We start from the raw sequence: 23,863 nt of genomic DNA on the forward strand, positions 1-23,863 counted from the left end.
GCAAGAGTACTTGTGCAAATGCTCCAATATCTAAAACCAATACCTTTGCAGTGCGATTTGAGCTCATACAAAATGGATGGGCTCAAATCGCACTGTAAAGAATCACATGTTATTTGAACATGAATGTTGTGCGATTCCTGTCTGAATCACATGCTGTTTCCCACACCGCTCCTGTGTGAACCTAGGCTTGTCATAATGACTTCAGCCTGGGTTCACACAGGAGTGGTGTGGGAAATCACATGTGATTTAGACAGGAATCGCACCACATTCCTGTTCAAATCACATGTGATTCTTTACAGTGCGATTTAAGCCCACTCATTTTGTATGAGCTCAAATCGCACCGCAAAGGTATTGGCAACTGGTATCAGCGAGTACTTGAGCACAAGTATTGTTGGTACAAAACAGGTATTGATGCAACCCTAGTGTGTACCCAGCTTTAGACAATGTGTCGGGGTGTTTAATGGACTCAAGGACAATGCTCCTGGGCAAACAAATCTGCATAGGTGAGAATAAAGATAACAGGGAAAACATTTGTCACTGTTAGTACTCGTGCACAAAAACACTATACTGTAGATATAGCATACACTATACAATCTGATTGTACAATCTCCTTTAGATTCATGAAAACTCTGTAATATAAGGACAACCTAAACATTTAATTTAAGTAGTATTCAATCAGGCAGGCCTTTGTATTACATAGTTGGTGGTAGATCCAAAAGATATTGTACAATCAGATTGTATAACGCATCTATGGTGGATGAGGGAATCCTTTCCGCTGAGACATCTACGGTATGTCAGTGCTGCAAATCTAAGGAAACATTTCTGCTGATTTGAGAGAAGTTGATCATTAAATTGATGTCTCTTTAGCAAGAATGACTACAGAAGGATTGAAACTTGTCCGGTCCTTGCTGGACCAGGTCAATTTCCATCCATCTATGGTCAGGTTTAGTAGCTCCTGTTTTCTTATGCCTGGGGGCTCACTAAGCCTCCATGTACATGAGTTCTTTATGGCGCACTCACATGTGGTGCAGACATGTGTGTCCTGTGTCCTCTTTTATCAGCACATGGATGTACAGGCATTGTGTGCATATCTCTAAACCAGTGTCACATTCACTTCTATTGGGACCTGCACCTGCATGTCATATTAGAAAACAGAGACTGTGTCCATGCAGTCTCATGTCCCAGTAGATATAAATGGGGTGCTGACACTGTTGATGCGCACAACACCTATGTACCCCCCTGCTGATAAATGCCAGCCCTGCATATGAGATGCATGTTTGCACCCCTTGTGAATGGACCCATACTAAAAATAGAATCTGAAATAAGTTGTCTCCACAGCAATTGGCAGTGATATGAAGCCTGAAAGTGTGTTACTGTTATTACCTGTTGGCTGAGTAGAGGCAGTCTTAGCAGCACAGAGACAGGAAAGAACATCACTCAGTTTGGCTGTGCAGGTAGAGAGGAGGGGGTCCAAGAGGAGGGCACAGGAGAGGATGGGGGTCACTATACAGAGGAGGAATAGGCTCCGAGATCGTCTAGAGCAGGGAGAGATAACAGGAGGCTTAGGGGTGAGGGCAGAGGTGGTGATCTCCCACAGACATATGACAGTGTAAGAGATAAAGCAGGAGAGATAGAAATAACTGGAGAGGGGGAGAGAAGCCGCTGTCCAGGAGAGGGAAAGTTGTGTGCATGTAGACTGACAAGGAAAGCGCTGATACCTTCCCAACCTCACGAGCACTGCCTGCTCCACTCTACTGTTTCTGAAGGACTAAGTACAGTGCACTGTGCAGGCAGGGGGCGGATACATGCAGGGACAAAGCCGCTCCTTGCCAGTGTTATATTCTGCAGCATATTCTGCCTGGGAAGGGCTGTACCCTGCAAACTGCGCCCTCTTCTCAGATGCCCGTCCCGACCACCCCTAGTACCGGCCCTGATCAAAAGCCCCCCTCCCCCACCATCAGAATTTAGGAGTCTCCCATCATCCCTTACATCACAGCACACCCCTTATCTGGTGCTACTAAAATAATACATTTTTAGGGATTTAAAAAATGTGACAGCTGCTATAGTTGAAATAAAAAAATAGTTTTAAACATTAACAAATTTTAACTGATTATGTAGGTAAAGAAGAAGCAGTTAATTATTTTAATAACTTGCTTGTTCTCTGTTCTGGTCTTGTGTGACTTCTTGACTGCAGTAATTTGTGTCTTTTGTACTTGTGCCTCTATCTATTATTATTTTCTTGTAACAATCACTGGTTAGCAATATTTAAAACCTGTAAACATCTCTTGCCAAGTAGTAGAAGGAACAGGCTTTGTTTTCATTAAACTCACTGCCATTTTACTTTTGCACACCTAAGTTCCCACTGTAAGACCCCTTTCACACTGGTGCTTTTCAGGTGCTCTAGCGCTGGAAATAGCCTCTGCTAAGCGCCTGAAAACCGCCTCCCATTCATTCAAGTGTGACTTGATGGACTTGGGTCTTTTTTCAACCTTACCTACTCACACTCCGACATTTGTGTCAAGGCTTTTCATCTTGATATTGGTTTGTACACTAAACCTCGGTCAAACAGTGGGGAGCATGAGACCGATTTTTGTATTTTTCTGTATCTATCTGACCAGGCACGGTTTTAATCCACAGGTAACTTCTGTGAAAAGGGGATGTGGGACTGGCTCCTTTGTGGTAGCAAATATCTCTTTGCTTCCAACTGTAAATGATCGGAGAAGCACATCAAACTGATGTCAAACACAAGCTGCCCATCAATACAAGCCCAGTGTTGATACAGGCCCTAAATGTATTTCAGCTGTGTATTTCACTGCTCAGCTGGAGTTCTGGGATAGACACAAACCAGACATACAAATTAAATATCCTATAAATATATAATAGTGCGGACATAAGAGTTACTATCTTAGGAGGAGATTACTATTCAATCACCCTACAAAAATAAAACGGAAAATAAACAAGCTGCGGCATTAGGTTACAACAAAAGCAAACATTACATTAATGATTTGGGTCTTTTTACATATAATAATTTAGGCTGGAACACTGTAATTATTTAGGGTAAATTACTAAATGAATGTGCTTCACTGTGGAAAATGTTTCATTATACCATGACTCTGCTGTACTCGGGGAATGTGCATAGTGGCAGGAAAATAAATCTTTTTCATCATCATATCATGTTTGCCTCTTGAAAATTGATTACATCACACCTTTTCTTTTAAGGTACATGCTGAATTAAAAGTTGATGGCGGTCTGGAATAGACTTTCAGGCTATTTCGTGTTTTCCATTTCCTGTGTCTTCAACACAATGCACAGCTAAATGTGGTAGTCACACAATTCTGTTTTGTTGGAATACACACATGAATATGTGAGGTGATCTAACATTATGAATAGTAATATGTCTAATGCAGTAATAGTTAATTAATAATCGCCTTTCTTTTTTCTTATCCTTAAAATTAATTCAAGTTTCAAGTCAAAATCTAGGCAGATGTACACAAATTAATTCAGGTCTGTAATTATTAATACATCATTAAGCCCAGGTTCACATTGCTGCGGGTTAGAAATTGTGCAAGTTCAGCTGAACTGTCAACCCAGCAATGCAGTCTGACTTTGGGGGCAATTTGACAGACATCTGTGCGGGTCTCTGCACAGATGTCTATACAAATTGCCTCTCGATTTCGCTGAAAGTAGTACAGGAACTACTTTTGGGAATAGGTGCAGTGCCGCAACAATTCAGACAGTGCCATTTCCAGCAATGGCCACCGATTTGACATGCAATTTGACATGTCAAATCGCATGCCAAATTGTATGAACTTAGGCTTAATGTTTTAAATACAAGTAGTGTGAATACCTGAATTTCACCTGGTGTCAACCTCTTGCAGTCACTGTATTGTAGAACTTTAGTGTAAGAAAAGGAGGCAGCACAAGCAGTCAATTAGTTCACGTGACAGACAGGTGAGCTCATCACTGTCCTGTGATAAGAGTTGAGACACTATGTGAAATCTACGTAAAAATTAAATGCAAGGATTTGAAAATCTCATAAATCCATATTTTATTCACACTAGAAAATTGAAAACATATCAAATATTTAAATCTAGAAAATATACAATTTTAAGGAAAAAAAGCTCCATTTAAATGTTTTATTTTTTAATTGGATATCTCATGGCTATGTTCACATAGCATGGTGACAATCCTTGGTGCTGATGGGATAGTGTTTTTACCCTGTTCCCCTGAACAGATTTAGAGAGCAGAAAATAACAGGATCAAATAGGTATTTATGAAACATTAACTTACACTAATATAAAAAGATTGCACTACAAAATTGGAGCTATTTAAATAACTTTATTTGGGTTAACCACTTGCTGACCGGGCCATAGCTGAATGACTGCTACAGACCGGTTGGCTAATTCCCACGTGCACCCGGAGGCGTCTGGGAGGACCCGACGCATCACGGATAGGAGTAAAGGGCCGATGACAGCGGCCCTTTACCACATGATTGCTCCATCAAATGATGGAGTGATCATTTGTCAACAAACGCAAAGTAACATCAAAAAGTAAACCTATATGTGTTACCAACACCCCTGTATGGAATAAGAAAGAAGAAAATCCCCCAGGGTGGGGCTTTAACGGTAACAGCTCAATAAGTCAAAAAAGAAGTAATAGTAGTAAAAGTTTATTTCACAATAAATACAAAAGTATAAATGTTAAAAATTAAAGTTCATGGATAGGTGTCTGACTTGTCCACAGGGGTTCATTCAGGCCCTACGCGTTTCGAGACCTTGTCCCTTCATCAGGGGCCAGTGTCCGTGTGGAGTCACACTGTATATAATACAGATTAACACATTTCAAAATATTGCATGAATTACTTTGAATGTCTATACATAACAGGAGAACATAGAAACTGCACAGTACACATATACCCGTCACCATATATATGAACTCATGGCTGAGCCGGAAAACATCGAAGCAGTGGCAAATGAGGCCCCTAGGCAGAAAAACAGGGGCGCACAGTGGGACAGGATCACCTCCCTCTCTCCAAGCAAGCCCAAGGTTGTCAAAACAGGGCACAAAACGTGCGTGTCATTCCTAAATAAGCAAAAAAGTATATGTATAAATGGGCATATTACTGATAATCTCGAACTTTCGTTGTATAAATTGTATACTGCAGGATTCAAAAAAGATCCCATCAGGATAACTCTATAAATTATATAAAAAATACTATTTTTATTCTTTAGAGACAGAAACATACCTATGGGTTTTTGGGATAGGGTGTAATGCTGGGTTGTGGCCAAAGATGTCAGCAGTGAGCACCTGGATACACTGTATAAAGACCAGACTAGTATTAGTATCCAGCAGAGCCTCCAAGGTCCCCCCCGAAACAACCAAACAGTTTGGGATGAAATAGTGGTGGCATGCTGGGTAAACAATACCTTTCCACTGGTAGTCCTGTGTTTGTTATATCACCGCCGTCAGCCGTGACAGATCTGCTAGACGGCGGTGATCTTTTATAGGGAAGGGCCAGAGGGAGGCGGGGCGGAGTCGTGCGCGCTGCGTCATTACGCGGCAACGCATAGCGTCTCCCGGTATCTAGGGAGACGGGGAGTGGAAGCCACAGAGGGGAGGCCGAGCGGGGCATTATTAATACATCGTTAAGCCCAGGTTCACATTGCTGCGGGTTAGAAATTGTGCGAGTTCAGCTGAACTGTCAACCCAGCAATGCAGTCTGACTTTGGGGGCAATTTGACAGACATCTGTGCGGGTCTATTTGCCTTTAGTAAATCAACCCCTATGTGTCAATGTTCTTAATATGACATGTTTTTTTTCCTAAATGATTTTAAAGGGTCACTAAAGGAATTTTTTGTTTTTTTAGCTAAATAGCTTCCTTTACCTTACTGCAGTCCTGTTTTCATGTCCTCATTGTTCATTTTTGCTATGATGTTGCTGTAATCCTTTTCTGTTCTGAACAGTCTGTTTCCTGATGAAAAAAGTCATGGGAGCTTTCTCTCTCTGGCACTAATCAAGGAGGTGTGATTACTGTGTGTCTTAAACCCCTCAGAACCAATCACTTTCGTTTTACAAACCATCACTGCCCCTCTATTGGCTCTGTGTCTCTGTACTTCACAGAAATATGAAACTAGATGCATAAACGAAACAAACTACAGGTACATTATATGATTGATTTGTATCTATTTTTAATCATTTTTAAAAGGAATCAGTTAACTATTATGTCTCTATACCCTGTAAACAGTGATTTCAGCAAAAAAAATGTTTTCCTTTACAACTCCTTTAATATAATATTATTGTGCAGCCAGCCCTACTGCCTTATGCATTTCAATGACAGTGTTTTGAACCTTCGCTTTCATCAATGTTTCTTGCAACAGTTTTTTTATTTTCATAAAGAAACATTTTGGAATATAATTGTTTGCATTCATCCGGAAAGCTAATGTACATGGAGCTAACATTAACCACTTCCCGACCGCCGCATGTACATATACGTCGGCAGAATGGCACGTACAGGCACATTGGTGTACCTGTACGTCCCTGCTTAGACGTGGGTCGGGGGTCCGATCCGGACCCCCCCCCCCCCGCCGCTACATGCGGCAGTCGGGTTCCCTCGGGGAGCGATCCGGGACGACGGCGCGGCTATTTGTTTATAGCCGCTCCGTTGCGATCGCTCCCCGGAGCTGAAGAACGGGGAGAGCTGTATGTAAACACGGCTTCCCCGTGCTTCACTATGGCGCTGCATCGATCAAGTGATCCCTTATATAGGGAGACTCGATCGATGACGTCATTCCTACAGCCACACCCCCCTACAGTTGTAAACACACACTAAGTGAACACTAAAACCTACAGCGCCCCCTGTGGTTAACTCCCAAACTGCAACTGTCATTTTCACAATAAAGAATGCAATTTAAATGCATTTTTTGCATGGTCCCAAAAATGTGTCAAAATTGTCCGAAGTGTCCGCCATAATGTCGCTGTCACGAAAAAAATCGCTGATCGCCGCCATTAGTAGTAAAAAAAAAAAATTCATAAAAATGCAATAAGACTATCCCCTATTTTGTAAACGCTATAATTTTTGTGCAAACCAACCGATAAACGCTTATTGCGATTTTTTTTTTTTACCAAAAATAGGTAGAAGAATACGTATCGGCCTAAACTGAGGAAAAAAAAATGTATATATGTTTTTGGGGGATATTTATTATAGCAAAAAGTAAAAAATATTGCATTTTTTTCAAAATTGTCGCTCTATTTTTGTTTATAGTGCAAAAAATAAAAACCGCAAGCAAAGGTGATCAAATACCACCAAAAGAAAGCTCTATTTGTGGGGAGAAAAGGACGCCAATTTTGTTTGGGAGCCACGTCACACGACCGCGCAATTGTCTGTTAAAGCGACGCAGTGCCGAATTGTAAAAACCCCTTGGGTCATGTAGCAGCATATTGGTCCGGTCCTTAAGTGGTTAAACTGAAGTGACAGCTAGCATTAAATGCATTAAGGGGAATGGAATTTCTGATATTTTTGTTTTATCCTCCGGGACATTTTTTTATACTTGGAGCGCTTAGGTTGTGTCACCTTTGCATCTCTGACCAGAACTTATATTTATTCTATGGCTTTCAAACGGGAAGAGCTGACTACATGACAGTTCTCACACGGTATCACATCTCTCCCCCCCCCCTACAGCTGTACTACTGATTTTGTATTCATCAAAAAGACAAAAATCTAAATTAAATCTCCAGTTATACAGTGATTATTATTAAACATGTGCACACTGAAATATTTAGTTTCGTAATTTTGTTTTCGTCCGAAAAATAAATTTATTTAGTTACTCCCGAAATTCGTTTTTATTTATTTAATTTTTCGTAAAAAAAATGCATTCCTCCGAAAATCCAAATTAAGGTCGAATCTGTCATTGAAGCCTTATGGCGTCTGTCGAATGTTCTAAGAAGAAGAAAAAGAAAAAAAAAATTTGGACTCTTCATGTCTCTCTATGTCGAATCTTCATGTCTCTCTATGTCAAATCTTTTCTCTATATGTAGAATAATATTGGACTAATAGAGTTAAGGTTAGGCAGGGTCACTAAAGGAAAACATTTTTTTTGCTGAAATGACTGTTTACAGGGTATAGAGACATAAAAGTTAACTGATTCCTTTTAAAAATGATTAAAAGTAGATACAAATCAATCATATAATGTGCCTCTAGTTTCACTTTCACTTTTAAACTGGCTTCATGTTTCTGTGAAGTAGAGAGAGATACAGAACAAAAACAAACAAATCCAGGGCAGTGTTTTGTTTTTAAAATGAATCCGATTGGGTCTGGGAAGTTTTAGACACACAGTAATGACAGCTTAGACCACCGTGAGAAAGCTCCCAGTATGATGGTTATAAGGAAACAGACGAGCAGGAAGTGTGGAGATCACAGCAGAATTACAGCTACTTCAAAGCAAAAACAAACAATGAGGACATGAAACCAGTACTGCAGTAAGGTAAAGGAAGCTATTTAGATAAAAAAAAAAATTCCTTTAGTGACCCTTTAAGGTCGAATCTGTCATTGAAGGCTTATGGTGTCTGTCGAATGTTCTAAAAATAAAATAAAAAAGAAGATTCAATAGAATCTTTAAAAAAAATAAAAATAAACATTTTGGGCCATATTCACATAGGTTAGCAGATCTGATTTAAGATCCGCCGCCGCAAGTTTTTGAGGCAAGTGGTTAATTCACAAAGCACTTACCTCAAAACTTGCGGCGGCGTATCGTAAATCCCCCGGCGGAATTCAAATTCCGCGGCTAGGGGGAGTGTAGTATTTAAAACAGGCGCGTCCCCCGCGCCAATTGAACTGCGCATGCGCCGCCGGCTAAATTTCCCAGCGTGCATTGGTGCAAATGACGTCGCTAGGACGTCATTGGTTTTGGCGTGAGCGTAACTTGCATCCAGCTCTTTTGTGAATCGACTTACGTAAACGACGTAAAAATTCAAAACTCGGCGCGGGAACGACGGCCATACTTAACATTGGTTGCGCCTCATAGACCCAGGGGTAACTATACGCCGGAAAAAGCCGAAAGCAAACGACGGAAAAAAAAGCGCTAGGCGGTCGTTCGTTTCTGAATCAGCGTACCTCCTCATTTGCATATTTGTTGCGTAAATAAACCGAAACGCCACCTAGCGGCCGGCCTGGAATTGCAGCCTAAGATCCGACGGTGTAACACAGTTACACCTGTCGGATCTTAAGGATATCTATGCGTAACTGATTCTACGAATCAGTCGCATAGATACGACCGGCAGAACTCAGAGATACGACGGTGTATCAGGAGATACACCGTCGTATCTCTTTGTGAATCTGGCCCTTTGACTCTTCATTTATATCTCTCTATGTCGAATCTTCATGTCTCTCTATGTCGAATCTTTTCAACGAAAATAAAGCATTTGTTTATGTCGGATCTTTCGGTTTTCGTTTTCTGTGCTTTCGTTATCGTTTGTTAAAACGATAAAAAAAATACCTGAAATTCGGACGAAAATGCATTCGGACGAAAACGAATGCACATGTCTTATTATCCATATAATTCATTGTAATCATACAGCATGGCTATCACAATTAAAAGTTAAATATTTTATATTGTATTCTTATTCCAATCTCTTAGGGATCTTGCTAAGTGTAGCAATACATCCTGTGTCTGTACAAAATTAAAATAATAATTTTAATTTTGACCATTTATAACTTTTGTGCAAACCAATCAATATACACTTTTTGCGATTTCTTATTTTTTGTAAAAAAAATAATGTAGAAAAAAGCATATTGACCTAAACAGAACCTATTTTTTTTAATAGGGGGTATATATTATAGCAAAAAGTAAAAAATATTTTTTTATTTTTCCAAATTTTCACTCTTTTTTTTTTGTTTATAGCGCACAAATACCACCAAAATAAAAAGCTCTATTTGTGGGGGAAAAAAGGACACCAATTTCGTTTGGGTACAATGTTGCTTGGCCGCGCAATTGTCAGTTAAAGTGACACAGTGCCGTATCGCAAGAAGTGCTTTGGTCAGGAAGGGGGTAAAACCTTTTGGGGCTGAAGTGGTTAAATAGCAAAACAGGAAAAATATTGCGCATACCAAATTATCAATAATTGTGCACCAGCTGCGTCTCAAAGATGTCATACAACATCAAACAAACATATAGAAAAAAGGAGTCGCGCTTATTAAACAAAATGTGAAAACCTGTGTAGTGTGAACCAAACCCCTTCTGAGGGAAAAAAGGGGGGGTAAATCACTTGTGACATATAAAAAGATCCTTATTTTAGAGGATCAGTGTGGATATTATTCAGTACACTTATTAATCAAAATAAATCTGTATAAGAAAAATATGCAGAAACAGTCCATTACATGACATGTAAGGAAAAAAAAAATAATATAAATGAAATATAAAAATGAAAATAAAAATAAAAATGTAACAGTCCCAAATAGTGAAAGAGGCGATGAATCCCAAGTGTGACTTAGACAAATCCACAGTATGGTGAATGATGACAGACGGGAGACCACCACCCACGGGTAACACTGACTCTTACCAGAAGGACAGTATAAAACAGCAATAAAAATAAAGCCTTTTATTCTTCAGCAGAAATGGGTTTGAGCATCCATCCACCCTCAGTCAGCGCCACAGCAATAAAAGCCAATAAGCAAACCGATGCAGAGTTCCGGAGTATGCAAAAAGAATCAAAAGAAGCTCATAGCGTATCACTGTATCAACGGTTTAATCAATAAAAGGAAGATTGCGCACTTACATCAATCTGTATAAATAGAAGCATAAAAACAGCCGGCCGGTCTGTATGGTGAAGCGTGTGCCCGAGACTTCCGGGTCCTCACATGTGTAACGCGGTGACGTCAGAGCGCCGCCACATACAACATAAAAATGTTGTATGTATTTTGAACGTTTGGACTGTCCTGCTAAGAAATAGTTATGGTCATAATTCATACAGTAAGCAGATTTGTTGGTGCTTAATCTGGTTGCTATATATCTGCCAGACAATACAATACATAGTGTACCATGGAAGGGACAGACTCGGCCGGATTTCACAAACTGTCATCTCCTGTTCGGATCTCACTCGGCTCTCACGTCACACACACACAGTCCCGCCTCCGCCACTGCCATTGGAAAAGTGTTCTGTCTATCACAGGAGCTGGTCCAATGCCGATGGCGGAGGCGGGACTGCGTGTGTGTGACTGCTGAGTGAGAACCGAACAGCTGGAATTCACGAGCTGTCATCTCTTGTTCGGCTCTCACGTCACACACACTGTCCTGCCTCCACCACTGGACCAGTGTTCTGTCTATCACAGGAGCTGGTCTGATGGCAGAGGCGGGACTGTGTGTGTGTGACTGCTGAGTGAGAGCCGAACAGTAAATGACGGCTCTGTGATTTACTGCACTGTCCAGGCTGCATTGATGGTGAGGTTGCAGATGAACATTGAGACTAAAAAGGGGCAGTGATCAGGCTGCATTATTAAGATGGGCATTGATAAGGCTGCATTGATGAGATGGCCATTGATCAGGCTGCATTGTTGAGATATGCGGCAGATGGGCATTGATCAGGCTGCATTGAGGCTGCAGAAAAGCACTAAACAGGCTGCATTGATGGGCACTGACCCTTATTTTAATTCAAAGTTGTTTATTTAAAAAAATACGTTTTTTTTCCCTGAAACTTCCCTCTTAAAATGTAGGTGCGTGTTATACGCCTGTGCGTGTTATACACCAACACAGTATTTGTTTCTGTATAAAGGTCTGTTAATAGTTTTCTGGCCATACACTTGTATTGACATAAAAGGAGCATTTGTGGACAATGCTGTGCTACATTTTAGGAAATTAAGTACAACCCATGTAGCAAACCTGCAGTACCCTCTAAATAGGATTACCCCTATGTGCAGTATTATAGTATTCCTGAATTTTGTATATTAACAAGTTCACTTTTTTTGTTTTACAGAACAGAGACTGCCTTAAATTAGGGCCACCTGCAGAGGGAGAGAATGTGCAAGTCAAATGGCCTGATGGCTTACTTTATGGAGCAAAATATCTTGGACATAACATATTGTTTATGTATCGGGTGAGTATGTACATATAAACACATAAAAAAGACATCTTCAAGGAGCCCTCGGTCTGCCTAACTATTTAAGAAATAGATTTCCAAATATGAAGCAGGCAGAAGTTTTACGGGACTTGCAACAGGAGAAATTTTCCAGTGCAATTTAAAGTCAACATTTTTGCAGAGCCTGCCTCTCTCAATACAGATATAAATTCCCACAACCCCACCCACCGCCTACCCCCAGGTATGACTGCGCCAAAAATAAGTGCATAAAAATTATATTTCTCTGATCGTCCATGGACGGACACAGCCTCTTAATTCTTGACAAGTGGGTTATGTTCCCTGTTTACAGGAGAGGACTAGGCAGAAACATGTTTTATATTCATATACATGTCATTTAAAAACAGATTTGAACAGCCCTGCCCAGGGGGCGGTCCCTCCGGACATAACCCACCTCCCTGCAGCATGCAGCCTCAGTTTCGTTCTGCCTAGCAAAGGAGAAGGACTTATGGCTCCCTTTGGGCCCAGCGCCCTGAGGAATTAGTTTTTATTTTATTTTTGTCCACAACATGCCCTATGACTCCTGGGGTGGCCAGTGAGCTTTTCTCCGAGGTCCGCACATGACTGGGCTGTGGTGTTGCCTCACTCACAGTGGACTGGGCCGACGGCTACCTCCATTGCGGTTGTACGCCTTTCTGGAATGCGTCAGTTAAGTCATCGCGTGGACGGGTAAGTACAGTCCCTCCCTCTTGCCTGAGTCCTCCGCCTCTATTGCTGATCCCTATGGCGCGCTGCGCTGCGCCGTTCTCCTCACGCAGCTCACCACAGCAACACCTCACAGCTTTCTCCTCACTGGAAATGGGCAGCGGCGCTGAGCAGTCTCCTCAGATGTGGTGAGTCCCCTGGATAACCCCCCCCCCGGTCAGCGCAGCAGGAGTGGTGGGTTTTTGTTCAGGTCTGAACTGGGCCCTGGGAGTTTTCCTTATAATGGAGTCAGTATCTGGTCCTTCTTCCCCAAAATGACAGAGGCGGCAGCTGGTTCTTCTGCACCTGTTCTTACGATAGCTTTGGCGGGCATGCAAAGGTAAGGGGGGTAATAAGTGCCCCCTCCCTCCGCTATCCCCTAGGGAATGCTCAGATTCAGACCAGGACCCGGCTGCGGCTCAGGTGCCTGGTTCTGTTTTATCTGAAGACGTGGGCCAGGACCTTCCTTGTGAGGAAGACACTTTAACTGGGTCGGGGCATGATAAGGCACTTGTCAGGGAGCTTATCAATGCTGTAAGGGACTCCCTTAACCACTTACCCCCCGGACCATATTGCTGCCCAAAGACCAGAGTACTTTTTGCGATTCGGGACTGCGTCGCTTTAACAGACAATTGCGCGGTCGTGCGACGTGGCTCCCAAACAAAATTGGCGTCCTTTTTTTCCCACAAATAGAGCTTTCTTTTGGTGGTATTTGATCACCTCTGCGTTTTTTATTTTTTGCGCTATAAACAAAAATAGAACGACAATTTTGAAAAAAATGAATATTTTTTACTTTTTGCTGTAATAAATATCCCCCAAAAATATATAAAAAAACATTTTTTTTCCTCAGTTTAGGCCGATACGTATTCTTCTACATATTTTTCGTAAAAAAAAATCGCAATAAGCGTTTATTGATTGGTTTGCGCAAAAGTTATAGCGTTTACAAAATAGGGGGTATTTTTATGGCATTTTTATTAATATTTTTTTTACTAGTAATGGCGGCGATCAGCGATTTTTTTTTCGGTATTGCGACATTATGGCGGACACTTCGGACATTTTTGACACATTTTTGGGACCATTGGCATTTTTATAGCGATCAGTGCTATAAAAATGCATTAGATTACTATAAAAATGCCACTGGCAGTGAAGGGGTTAACACTAGGGGGTGGGGAAGGGGTTAAGTATGCCTGGGTGTGTTCTTACTGTGGGGGGGGGGGGTGGCCTCACTAGGGGAAACACTGATCTTCTGTTCATACATTGTATGAACAGAAAATCAGCATTTACCCTGCTGACAGGAACGAGAGCTGTGTGTTTACACACACAGCTCCCGTTCCCCGCTCTGTACCGAGCGATCGCGTGTGCCCGGCGGCGATCGCGCCCGCCGGGCACACGCACGGGAGTCGGGGGCGAGCGGGGGGCGCGCGCCCCTAGTGGCGGCTAAAAGGCAGGACGTCATAATACGTGATCTCGCCTAGGAGAGCCACCTTGTGGACGTATTATGACGGTGCGGCGACGGCAAGTGGTTAAGCTGGATAGTGCAGCTGAGGTATCCTTTGAGGGCTCGGTCTCTTTTGGATCACACAAATCAGACTGCTCTGTTAAGGTTTTTCCTTATGTGCCCTCCTTTGATAAATTCATTGATGCGGAATGGGAAAAGCTGCAGAAGGCTTTTGTAGTCCCTCACACCCTGGCGGTTCAGTACCCCTTTGAGGAAAACCTTAAAAAAAATATTGGACTTCTCCTCCGGTGGTGGACCCTCCGGTTGCCCGGTTAAATAAGGTAACCACTCTTCCTGTAGAGGGAACCCCTGCTTTTAAGGATCAGACTGATAGGAGATCCGAAGCACTGACCCGCTCCATGTGTACCATGCTGGGGTCTGCCTTGCGGCCTACTGTGGCCACTACCCTGGTGTCTCAGACACTCACTGAAATTGGCAAAGGTTTTGCGCCAGACTGCGGAGGAGCACCAACTCCCATCCAAAGTTATTAGACTGGCTGACCAAATGGTCCAGGGCCTTGTCTATGTCTGTGATGCTTCACTAGATGCAGCACCCTTGATATCCAGGGCTTCTGTTTCGGCGGTGGTTTTACGCCGCCTGCTTTGGCTGAGATGCTGGTCTGCGGACCAGGTCTCTAAAAAAGCCCTGGCGGATTTACCCTTCAAAGGTGGGAGGCTTTTTGGGTCTTCACTGGACGACATCATGGATGTCACGGGAGGGAAGAGCACTCTCCTCCCTCAGTCCTCTAAGGGGAAGGAACCCCGCCGTTAGCCGGGTCCTTCCTTTCCCACACAGAAGCAGTATTTTCGTCAGTCAGGGCCCGCGGGTAAACCCTCCCAGGCCGCCAAGGGCTCAGCTGGGGGACAGAAACGTCCCTGGGTACGTAAGCTGAACAAGCCGGCACCCAAGCCCGCTACTGCATGAAGGCCTGCCCCCGCCTGACTCATGGGTGGGGGAACAGATTTGTAGGTTCGCGACTCGGTGGACTTCTCTGCTCTCTGATCAATGAGTCTGCAAGGTGGTCTTTTCCTCAGGTCTCCCTCTCCTACCGGCTTGTCAGGCTGCCCTGTTAGGGGCAGTAAAGGACTTGCTAAGCTGCGGTGTGACTTTACCGTTCCGCAGGACGAGAGGTTTCAGGGATTTTATTTGAATCTGTTTGTGGTCCCGAAGAAGGATGGGGTCTGTCCGATCCTGGACGTCAAGGCTCTGAATGCCTTTGCGAAAGTAAGGAAGTTTGGTATGCAATCCATTCGCTCAGTGGTAGCTGCGCTTTACCCGGGGGACCTTTTGGCATCCTTGGACATCAAGGATGCATACTTGCATTTCCCAATGTGTGCAAGGCACCAGAGGTTTCTGCGTTTTGTGATCGGGGAGGACCACTATCAGTTTGTGGTCCTCCCTTTTGGCCTGGCGTCCGCACCAAGAGTTTTTACCAAGGTGCTCACACCGATCCAAGCTTTGCTGAGACAGCGAGGCTTTGCCATCGTGGGCTACCTAGACAATCTTCTTCTGAGAGCAGCTTCTGGCTCAGAATTAAAGGATGACGTGTCTATTACCAGCCGGACCCTCCAAGAATTTGGGTGGGTGGTGAAGGTTCAGAGGTCGGTCCTGATTCCGACTCAGCGTTTGGAATATCTGGGGTTGATTCTGCAGTGAGAGTGTTGGCTTCCCGCAAATGGTCGTCTCTCCGCTTTTGCATGCAAGTTCTGGGCCTCATAGTGGCCTCGTTCGAGGCTGTACCATATGCCCAGTTCCACACTCGAGTACTACAGGGGGAGATCCTGTCCAAGTGGAACAGATCTCCATTGTCGCTGGATCTTCAGATTCAGGTCAGCCACCTGGTCAGGGCCTCTCTGAATTGGTGGCTGAGATCCCCGGCTCTTTGGTCAGGGTAGTCCTTTCTCCCCTTTCAGTGGACGGTGGTTACGACGGACGTCAGCCTCACGGGCTGGGGGGTCCGATCAATGTCTTGGAACTTCGAGCAATCGGGCTATCCCTCAGGATCCAGTCAGACAACTCCACGGCGGTGGCTTATATCAACCATCAGGAGGGAACTCTGAGCTCGGCTGCAGCGTCCGAGGTCGCTCACATCCTAAGGTGGGTGGAAAGAAGCATGCCGGCTCTGTCGGCTGTCTACATTCCAGGCGTGGAGAAGACTAGCTGAGTCGCCAGATGCTGGACCAGGGAGAATGGTCATTGCATCCGGGGGTGTTTCAACTCCTTTGCAGGAGATGGGGAACACCGGATGTGGTTCTCCTGGCCTCTCGTCTCAACCGCAAGGTGTCAAGGTTTGTGGCCAGGTCCAGGGATCCCTGGGCGGACGCGCCAGATGCATTGGTAGCCCCGTGGGGTCAGTATCGATTCATTTATTCCTTTCCCCCATTGAAGTTGCTTCCTCGGCTGCTCCGCAGAGTAGAGGCCGAGGGGATCCCGATGATTCTAAGCACCCCAGATTGGCCCTGGCGTGCTTGGTACGCCAATCTCGTGCGCCTAGTGGCGGATGCGCCTTGGCGGCTACCAAAGCGGGAGGACCTTCTGTCTCAAGGTCCCATACTCCATCCTGTTTTACAGTCGCTGGCTTTAACGGAATGGCTATTGAAAGCCAGGTTCTAAGGGATCGAGGTCTTTCCGACTCTGTCATTCCAACTACGTTGAGGGCACGGAAGTCTTCTTCTAGGAAGATTTACCATCGCAGCTGGAAGGCCTACATCTCTATGTGCGAAGAGATGGGCTGTGGTCCACGGACCTTTTCGGTGTCCAGGATCCTGCTGTTTTTACAGCGCAGTGTGGATCAGAAGCTTGCCTTAAGCACCGTTAAGGGTCAGATTTCAGCCTTGACTGTGTTCTTTCAGCGGCCTTTGGCGGGCCATTCTCTGGTGGGTACCTTTGTGCACGGGGTTCGTCATATACTTCCCCCCCCCCCCCCATGGGTTATGAATCTGGTGCTCTCGGTTCTTCAGAAACCTCCCTTCATGGACATCAGAGAGATTCCTCTCGACGCTTTCTCAGAAGGTGGCCTTTTTGGTGGCCATTACGTCTGATAGAAGGGTTTCTGAGTTGGCGGCCTTGTCCTGCAAGTCGCCATACTTAGTCCTCCATAAGGATTAGGCGGTGTTATGCCCGCGACCTTCCTTTCTTCCAAAGGTGACTTAGTCTTTTCACCTTAACGGGGACATTGTGCTTCCATCCTTGTGTCCTCGGCCGGCGCATGCTAAGGAGGTTGCACTTCATGCCTTAGACGTTGGTACGCGCTCTGCGGGTGTACCTGTCAGCTACGTCTCCTTTTAGGAGGTCTGACTCATTTTTTGTGTCAGTATCCGGTCCACAAAAGGGCCTGGCGGTCTCGTCAGCCACCAATTTCTTGGTGGATCAGACAGATTGTCATACAGGCCTATGCTCTTAGGGGGTGGGCGGCCCCCTTTCCGGTCATGGCACTTTCGACCAGGGCGATTGGGCTTCCTGGGCTTTCCGATCAGGCGTCTGTCTCACAGGTGTGTAAAGCAGCGACTTGGTCGTCCGTTCACACTTTTTCCAAATTTTACAAGGTCGATGTGAGTGCATCTTCAAATGCTTCTTTCGGCCGCAAGGTTTTGCAGGCGGCTGTTTAAAGTTGCATCTCCTCCGTTGAGGAGCTCTGCCTGTTTGGGGTGAAGTTGTGTGTTTTTTACCAATACTGTTCCCACCCCTCATTTTTTTGACACTGCGATCAGAGAAAATAGGATTTTTTGTACTCACCGTAAAAACATTTTCTCTGTCATCCATGGACGGACACAGCCTCCACCCCTCCTTTTAGGTTGGTACTGCTTGTTACGAACGGAGTCTGTATGCTGCCGGGAGGTGGGTTATGTCCGGAGGGACCGCCCCCTGGGCGGGGCTTTTCAACTCTGTTTTTAAATGACATGTATATGAATTTCTAACATGTTTCTGCCTAGTCCGCGCCTGTAAACAGGGAACATAACCCGCTTGTCAAGAATTAAGAGGCTGTGTCCGTCCATGGCACGACAGAGAAAAGGATTTTACGGTGAGTACAAAAAAGCCTATTTTTAAAAAAGTAACTAAAACTACTCGCAGATATCTCCTAATAGAAATGATAGTATAGTATAGTATAGTATTTCTCTTGGCAATGGTGGGCTGTGCTCTGCAAAAATGTTAAAAAAAAAAAAAAATTTAAACATTGGAAAACTCCTATTGCTGTAAGTCCCACTGAGTGCACCTACTGTCTGCTTAATATTTTGCATACTTTTTTAATGGATTGTACCTGGGCCAATATCCTTACAAGCATGTGCAGTGATCCATCTGTTTATTTGGAAAAGATTTCTATATTTGGAACATTGCTGCCATGTATTTATTATGAATGCAAAATGACTCCACGCAAAACCTGAATATAAGAATGTTTAACAAATTGCAATTAAAAAACTGCTGATCCCCTTAAAGTTACACTCCCAATGGCAATTATAGTAATTATAGGGGGCGCTGTGTAGAAACTGTTGTGCATTCTTACTACACCCTATAATAGTGAAATAGTGCTTGACTATATTGTAAACACATTGACGTTTGGATCAATAAATCTTAGATGAAAAAAGTCCTGTTTGAAAGGACATGTGTAAATATAAAAAAAAACTTAGTCCCAAACGAAAAAGGTTTTGCAAAAAAGTCCAGTGACAGAATATTGATTGCAAAGGTGTGGTGATTAAAACAAATGATGAGATAAGTCCTTTTACCAGATAAATGACACCCAAAAGTAAACGATAAGATCTGCTTACCAGATGTATTTGACTTCTTTGATTAGAAAGAAATTCAAATGTCGCCTTGACAGGATAGCGCCTGCTCACATAAATGTATAGCTTGGAGATATGTACCGTACCCTCCTCCTCAGAGTTGCAGATGGGAAATATGCAAAAAATATAGGACATTCATAGCATAATACTGTTCAAATATGTGTTTAAAAAGATTTAGCCAAATGGCTCCTTACATTTGTGGGTGCCTACCCGACACTGGGGCTGCTGGCTTGTCACAATGGATCAGCTGGATCAGGTTTCCTACCAACTCCGTGGATGGCGTGCACTCCACCATCCACAGGGGACAACCAGAGGACCGGATATGGCGTAAGACAGCGTGACCTGCATTGATTCATTTATAGGTCGTATGTTCTCTGTGATGAAACTACAGCAGGGATAATTTATACAGATGTGTATCCATACACCCTGTCCATACTACCCAGGGTTATTAGTAATTATAGTTTCAAAGTAGACCTCTGTATTAATAGGTCATGATGCCCATCTGCTAAAGTTCTGTCTCACTACATTAAACAAAAAGTGAGAGCACAGAATGCCTGATAATTTACTAGAGCTCAGTGCAGAAACCTGAAAAAAAGGGCAAGCCAATCACATAAAAATCCTAAAATAACCAACATTTACAACATGCAGTCAAATGGTACTTTAAAAGCTCCAACAAAGCTTGCTGAAAGCTGTGCAAATGCTTAGTCAAAGCATGCTGTCAGTAAAGACCTAGGCTCCCTGTTGGGATCTTTAGGTCCTAGCCATTTTTGCTTTTCTCTCCTTCTATGCATCTTTTTGCACTTTGCTCTCCTGGGAGATCTACAATCTGTTGCCGGGCTGGATAATCTAGATCCACTGGTCCCCCCAATCCGGCCAGTGAGCATGTGCAGACCACAGCTACACGCTAGGTCGGCCACGACATAGCCTCAATGGATGTTCTCAGTGGAGGGTGCTCATGTGGTGGTAAATGCACTGCCTTAGCAGGTATGGGGTGCAGTACCTGGGATCTGGTGGAGGTTCAGTGCAGAGGGCGCAGTGGAGACTCCTATGTGACAGTCTGCCAGCATTTAGCAGCGTTCAGTGGCCATTTTCCCTTGGTTTGGTCTCCATGTTTGTGTGGTTCGTTACATCATGGTGGCCATTTTCCCTTGGTGAGGCATGACGCAGGCGATGGGCGGAACTGCGCAGTGGTGCCTTGGATTCCCAGGCCCTCCCCTTTTCTTCTCCCGGATATAGGGACTGCTAGCACAGTAGCACACATGGCGAGCTGCTGGGTCTGAACATACTGTGCTTCTCTTGCTGGCAGTGGTGAGTCCTTGAGGGTCTCTCTCTCTCTCTCTGCTAGCAAGTGCCTTGAGTGTGGGGGTTCCATAGCAGTACCAAAAAGGTTTAGTTGCTGCGGAGTCTCCCTTATCCTATAGAGCCTCAGGGTCGCATCTACCCCACTGACCCCCTCATGGAGGCACCAGGTTCCTGGGAAACCACAGCTCCCCATTAAGGCATTGACGGCAGTCGTAGAGTCCTTGGTATCCTCGGTGGAAGTGCCGTGTGGGCAAAGGCCTAGCTGGAAGCGTCCTCTACCTTCTGCTCATTCTGTCTTATTTGATTCTGAGTCCGCTGTGGACGTGGCCCTTCCAGTGGGATACCACACTCCCTGATCCATCCCATAGTAAGGATGACTCCTCTGCAGTTGCAGCAGTGGATGCACTTGTTACTGCCATGCTTGATACTTTAAAAATGGAGGATGTGGCTAATGTGGTCACGGACGTGGCTGTCCCTTTTGGTACACACAAGGTGTCTCGTGCAGCTAAGTTGACAGGTGTGAGTAGAGGAGAGGCGATCTGCTGCTCTCCTGACGGGGGTCTGTGCTGATTGTTTATCAGTGCAGTCCCCCACGAATGCCCGCCCAGGACCACCAGGATTCTGCCAGGACCGTCAGGGATGGCCACCACACTGGACCACCAAGTATGCCACCCTAGACAACCAGGCAGCGGCCAATCAGTGCACATCAGCAATTCCTGCCAGTGCCCATCAGTACCACCTTATCAGTGGCCATCAGTGAAGGAGAAAACGTTTTAATGACATTGTATAACAAACAAAAAAAAATCGTACATCACGGGACACAGAGTCTTTAATCATTACTATCTGGGTTATATTCCACCTTCAGGTGCTGGACACTGGTGTAATGAATTAGAACAGGAAGTTCCCTCCCTATATAACCCCTCCCATACTGGGAGCACATCAGTTTTTTCACCAGTGTCTAAGGTGTTGGTCACGAGTGAACATGTGCTCTGAGGAGCTCCACTGGAGGGATCCTTCCTGGATTTAAAAAGCCTCCATAGAATCCGGATCCGTCCGAAAGTGCTTCATAGCCAAGGTGACGGTACCCGGGCCTCGGAAAGAAGAACAAGGTTTGGCCTATAATGCTTCTCCTTGGAGAGCTGGACCCTGGGCTCCAGTACTTTAGTCAATTCCACGGCTAAAAGTTTTCTGATGCCAGAGTGCTATATAGGTCCAGGGGAGTGGTGTTCCTGTCCATGGACCCCGGTTCCTGAAGGTCTCTGACAAAACCCACGGTGAAGGGTGAAGGTTGGGCCTCTTGCATAGGTAACGCCCTGCGGCGTGGAGAGGTAAGCGGAAGTACCTACAGAACTTGGTTCGACAGTAGGTCTTCCATTTTTTAGGGGTCTATGGGGTAGCCTGTATAATGTTGCTATGCATGGGCAACTTAACCACTATGTCTTTGAAGACAGGATGGCTCTGGCACCCATATACCTCCCCTAACTGGTCCTAGTCCTCTCCTGTGGGGGCTATTGGGTCTTGCCTATAATGCAGGTGTGCCTGAGCAAAGAGCCACTATGTCTGTTAAGACAGGATGGCTGTAGTACCCATATGTCTCCCCTGGAGAGGGCCATGAGTAGCTAGCTGCATGTCTTATCTGTTTTCCACTACTAAAGGCAGTAAAAAGGGCATGCCTGGTGTTTCACTTACCATGCTTTCCAGGAACGGAAGCTCAAGGTTAGCTGATCTATGGTGCGGCTTACTTCCTCCACTTCAGGCTCTGCCATGATGGGGGGGGGTCCCTCGTAGTCCGGGTCCACGGCGCTCCTTGGGGGATCCCCCTTTCCCCCCGCCTCCACCATTCCCTACGCGCGCGTGTGTGCTTTGTGGGCAGGGGGCCGATGTGGCAGACGCAGGGCGGCCCCTTCGATAGGCCCAGACATCAGACCTCGGTAAAGCCAGGGGGGCACAGTAGCTTGGGCACGTAAACACCTTGTGGATGTTGGATACAGATTCATCTAAGACACCTACTCCGCATCTGGCTGTGCAGAGTAGCAGGCATTATTGGCTAGACTAAGTTCAGCTGTTGATGCACCAGGGTTAAGTTCCTCTGCTTTTGGCTTAGGAGAAAGCTCACACAATGAGCGATCAGCCCTGTCAGGCGTTGTAGCCTCCCCCAACAGTGAAGTCTCTCTGCATATGTTTTGTTGCATTGCATCTATGGGTCTATAAGAGGTTAACTGCTATATTCACAGCCTCACAAGCAGAAAACGTGTGTGTCCCTTTCCCTGCTTTAAATCCTCAAACCAGGGGATTGAAAGACCTGAGGATGAAGGTTCACTGTCAGAGAACATATAGCAGGTGTCGGCCTATTGAGGGGAAATCTATCAGAAGCCCCACAAGCTCTGGTTGCAGATGCAGTCTTTTCAGAGATTCAAGCAGCATATAAATTCCCTCAGCCTAGACGGCCAAAGCCTCTGTCTCTATAAGGTCCTCATCCTGGTGTTGGCTTCAGGCTAACCGAATGCACAACGGGGGGGGGTGCACAGTTGCTGCTGTGCACATGGCTAATGTTGCAGGTTTGCAGAGTCGCATATCTGCAGAGCATAACTGCCTCTTTACCAGTCCGCATGTTTGCATGATATACATGAGTTTGGAATGTTCAAAATGCATGTGGGGTAAAAACAGGTAACAAAGCATGTTTTATTGTTGATCACATACATATACATGTTTTTTTGTTTGTATGATGTTACATGGTTACATAAGGGTGTTTAATCACAGCAAAGTGCCTAAAAATGCTTAAAGTGCATAAAGATGCGGGATCTCACATGGTTACCTGATAACTCAAGTCTTTGATTATCCAAGGATATTGGTTCACACGGAGAGGCTTGTTTCCACAGGGATGCCTAAAATCGCATAAAAATGCTCAAGGGCATAAAGATGCGGGATCACACATGGTTACCTGATAACTCAAGTCCTTGATTACCCAAGGATATTTGGTCACACAGAGAGGCTTGTTTCCACAGGAATGTCTAAGATCGCATAAAGATGCTTAAGTGCATAAGGATGCGGGATCACACATGGTTACTTGATAACCCGAGTCCTTGATTACCCAAGGATATTTTGGTCACACAGGGAGGCTTGTTACCACAGGAATGCCTAAAATCGCATTAAAAAGATGCTGGAGTGCATAAAGATGTGGGATCACACATGGTTATCTGATCACCCGAGTCCTGGATTACTCAGGCATGTTTGGTCACACAGAGAGCCGCAGAAATGCTAAAAATCGCATTAAAATGCTTAATTGCATAAGAATGCTGGATCGCACAGGGGTGTTCGATCATACAAGAATCCTTGGTCACACAAGGGTACTTGTCCGCACAGGAGTGCTTAAGATGCATAGATGTTGGATCGCATGAAAATTGCTGAATTGCATAAGGATGCATGTTTGCCTACATTTTGCGTTATGAGGCATGATAATTAGGTTTCCTTAATTATA

General features: G+C 44.7%; 1 protein-coding gene across 1 annotated transcript in view; it reads left to right on the plus strand.

The window, feature by feature from the left end:
* KDM4C (lysine demethylase 4C) overlaps positions 1–23,863 on the plus strand; it is a 705,949-nt gene that overhangs the window by 640,165 nt on the left and 41,921 nt on the right. Inside the window, exon 20 of the mRNA XM_040357651.1 lies at positions 11,965–12,084. Coding sequence (XP_040213585.1) covers positions 11,965–12,084 — 120 coding nt within the window. The remainder of the gene's footprint in view (positions 1–11,964; positions 12,085–23,863) is intronic.

This window comes from Rana temporaria, chromosome 1 (genome assembly GCF_905171775.1).
Source record: "Rana temporaria chromosome 1, aRanTem1.1, whole genome shotgun sequence".
Classification (NCBI taxonomy): Eukaryota; Metazoa; Chordata; class Amphibia; order Anura; family Ranidae; genus Rana; species Rana temporaria.